Here is a 4,086-nt window from a genome sequence, read left to right as displayed (position 1 = left end):
GAGTAGTGTAGCACACATTAATAGGAATAATGTCGCTGGCCCTGGATTGGCCTCCAGTGACATCTGCTCTGTTTATTCATCAGATCCTTCATATCTCCCCATGTTATGGCATGATGTCTTCTGGACTGTGGGCATCTCAATTGATGTATCGGTCCTGGTGTGGATCGAGCATCTTCGTCTTCAATCTTCAATTGTGCCATCTGTCTTGTCGGTGGTGTCATCTGCTTTTGCTGTTGTAACTAGTCTGACATTTCTTGCTGGTACTCAGATGGGCGACAATGCTGATTCTGGAAAGACACAAGCAAAACCTTGACCTTGGGTTAGAAGAGGATGAGGACCATTCCATTCATGTGTCAAGGGATCTTTCCATCTAAATGGTAATGATGATGGAGATGATAGAAGTGATCCCCAGTGTTTATAGGCAGGAGAAATTCCATGTGAATCAAAAGTTTAAAAATTTAAGGTAAATAAGGAAGATGTTAATATTTCTCCAGAGGAGGATGAGTGCCCCCTTTCCTTTTATATTTGAGTTTTTAAAGAATGATTTGCACATTCTATCATTGCCTGTCTTTGTGGGTTATGAGGAATACAAGTAAGATGATGAATGTTCCATGATTCACAAAATTGTTTAAATTGAGAACTAACAAAATATGGCCCATTATCTGTCTTCAAGGACCAAATATTCCCATTATCAAGAATGTTTTTTTCGGAGCACAGAGCAGTTTGGTGGTTCATTGGAGTAGCATCGTTCTTTTGCTCTGTGGTTGCGGGTCTTCACTGGGCAGCAGCTCGGCGCAGGGTAGGAGAAGCGGCCTAAGACTTCGGTGTTGGGTAAGAGAAAATGGCCCGAACCAAGCAGACCGCTGGTAAGTCCACTGGTGGGAAAGCCCCCCGCAAACAGCTGGCCACCAAGGCTGCCAGGAAAAGCACTCCCTCTACCGGCGGGATGAAGAAACCTCATCATTACAGGCCCGGGACTGTGGCGATTCGAGAGATTCATCATTACCAGAAATCGACCGAGCTTCTCATCCGGAAGTTGCCTTTCCAGAGGTTGGTGAGAGAGATCGCCCAGGATTTCAAAACCGACTTGAGGTTTCAGAGTGCAGCCATTGGTGCCCTGCAGGAGGCTAGTGAAGCGTACCTGGTGGGTTTATTTGAAGATACTAATCTGTGTGCCATCCACGCTAAGAGAGTCACCATCATGCCCAAAGACATCCAGTTGGCTCGCCGGATACGGGGAGAGAGAGTTTAAGTGAAGGCAGTTTTTATGGCGTTTTGTAGTAAATTCTGTAAAATACTTTGGTTTAATTTGTGACTTTTTTTGTAAGAAATTGTTTATAATATGTTGCATTTGTACTTAAGTCATTCCATCTTTCACTCAGGATGAATGCGAAAAGTGACTGTTCACAAACCTCAGTGATGTGAGCACTGTTACTCAGGAGTGACAAGTTACTAATATGCAGAAGGGATGGGTGATATTTCTTGTTTCTCATGATGCATGTTTCTGTATGTTAATGACTTGTTGGGTAGCTATTAAGGTACTAGAATTGATAAATGTGTACAGGGTCCTTTTGCAATAAAACTGGTTATGACGTGATCCAAGTGTTTAACAATTGGGGCTGTTAAGTCTGACCATACATCACTGTGATAGAATGCGGGCTTTTTCAAGGGTGAAGATCCAAGTCTTAACCACAGTGTAACTTACAGTTTCCTTAAAAAAAAAAAAAGAAAAAAAAAGTAAACCTGGTAGCTATAGAATACACTATGTGCATTTATAATAGCTATTTTATATATTGTAGTGTCAACATTTTTAAATTAAATATTTTACATTCACAAAAAAAAGAATGTTTTTTTCAATGCCTGAATGGCATGTTTTGTTTTTTCACCACTTAAAGCTATAGCATAAGTGCAACTTGAATATCTATCTATAATTACATGAACAAATTTTAATTTTCCAAAAGAAGCTATGTGAGTGATGTCCATTTGCCATAACTTATTTGGTTGTAGACCTCTAGGATTTACACCTTGAGATTGAAGAGATCCTAAAGGCAACAAGGGTGCACATTTAGCACATGTCCAGATCGAATGTTTGCTTGAGGAAATAGTTAGATCTGGATACAAACAAATGAGCAGATATGTGAAATCTAGCATGTAGCTCTTTTGCTTGTTGAATTGGAGAAGAATCTATGTACATTATCAATTTATCAATAGTTTCATTACCTTTAGTTAAAGGCCCTGATAAGTTAGTATGAGATCTTATATATTGAAGGATTAGTTCAGTTCTCTATTAGAAGCTTTAATGTGTCCATCACTTGATCTAGTGGGCACAATGAAGGTCTAAAAGTAGAGTATGGGAGATTTTTTTGCTACCTGAGTTGCATAAACACTGTCAGAAAAGAGATTTAAAGATTCCAGGCAAACCTCAAAAGCCTTAATTATTGCTAATAACCCTCCTAACTGTGGTGATCCATTAAAGTTTTCCTTTATTGTTCTTTGATTTTTCATAGGTGATATGATTAATATCCCCCAACAAGTTCTATTCACATCAGTAAAAATTACTGTGGCCTTCTGGCAAGGGTTTAGACTGAGGAAAAATTTGTTGAGTATCAATCGGTAGTGTTCAAATTTGAAGAAGTTTGTCTTTAGGCAAATGATTATCTACTTCTCCAGTAAATTCTTCAATTAATATTTGACAGTTTAAATTGTTAACTAGTAATGAAGCAAATTGGTCACATGAAAAAGGAATAATTATAGTAGCAGGTTCTCATCCATATTGAGAACATTATATTTCATAATTTTTGAGCTAAGAGTAAGAGTGTAGCCACTCATGAGTGTATCTTGGATAATTTACTTCTAGCCAAATGTACCCAATATAAAGGTTCTTATTGATAAATTAACCCTGTAGGAGTAGATCTTGTAGATAGGACTATACCCAGAAGTGGTCTGAGGGGTTCATACAGTACTAAGCTCAATGATTGAATTTGCTTATTTATCAATTTTATAGTCTCCTTAGCTTCTTTAATCATAATTCTAGTGCTATTAGGATGAGATGATCCTTTTCCAAAAGTGCAAATAACGGTTGTAATTGATTTGTAATGATTGGCAAGGCTGTACGAATCCAATTAATGTTTTCACAGAATTGCTGTAATTCAAAGAATAAGAGTTTGCAATCTGTAACTGCGGCACTAGAGGGCGCACTTTGACAAAACATACCCCAGAAAGAGCAAGGTGGCACTTTTTGAACTTTATTAGAATCAATATTAAGGCCCAAATCTAATAAATTTTAATGTAGTTTGTTGAATAATTTATTTAATATATCTGCGTCTTGATGGGCTATTAGGATATCATCTACATAATTAATTATGTAGCATAAACCCTGTAATGGCCTTGTTGCATGTGCCACATAATGTTGTTGTAGGGCTATTTTCCATCCCTTGAGGTAAAACTGTCCATTGAAATCTCTTTGAGGGCAGACTACAATTAACTGTGGGAACAGTAATTGCAAAATATGGTTTATCTTCTGGATGCAGGGGAATGAAAAAGAAACAGTCTTTTGATATCTATTATTCTTTGGTATACAGGAGGGGTGTGGCAGTCCTGATTGCAAAGTTCCCTTTTTTTTTCATGTGAGTATTAATGGCTCTCAAATCATGTAATAATCTCCATTTATTTTTATCTCTTTTTTGAATTATGAATATAGGAGTATTATAAGGACTAACAGAAGGTTCAATATGACCAGTTTTCAATTGTTCTTCAACAAACAAGTTTAAATGATTGAGCTTTTCCTGAGTTAATGGCCTGTGTTCCACCCATATAGGGGTATAGTGTCCCATTGCAATTTTATGGGATCTGGTTTAATAAGTGGAACAGTGGCCTTTAGAATTGGGGGTGCCTCCCACTTTGACCTGTTTTATCGTGAATATTGTCATAGGAGACTTTATCATCTGTTGTGATCACTGCATTCATACCTTTCAATAAATCTCTGCCAAATAAAGTTATTATGTAATCCTTCAACAACTAAAGGAGTGATTGAGCCTTTGCTACCATCCATGTCTTCCCGAATTATGGGATGTTTAAATTTTCGGG

General features: G+C 37.5%; 1 protein-coding gene across 1 annotated transcript; it reads left to right on the top strand.

Moving 5' to 3' along the window:
- Positions 1-802: 802 nt before the first annotated feature.
- LOC124970608 (histone H3.3A-like) lies at positions 803-1,484 on the top strand. Its single transcript, XM_047534099.1, has one exon. The coding sequence runs from the start codon at positions 842-844 to the stop codon at positions 1,250-1,252; it is 411 nt and encodes a 136-aa protein (XP_047390055.1). The 5' UTR covers positions 803-841; the 3' UTR covers positions 1,253-1,484.
- Positions 1,485-4,086: the final 2,602 nt, after the last annotated feature.

This window comes from Sciurus carolinensis, chromosome 18, assembly GCF_902686445.1.
Source record: "Sciurus carolinensis chromosome 18, mSciCar1.2, whole genome shotgun sequence".
Taxonomy (NCBI): Eukaryota; Metazoa; Chordata; class Mammalia; order Rodentia; family Sciuridae; genus Sciurus; species Sciurus carolinensis.
The sequence above is the reverse complement of the archived record's forward strand: the minus strand, read 5'-3'. Positions and strand labels throughout refer to the sequence as shown.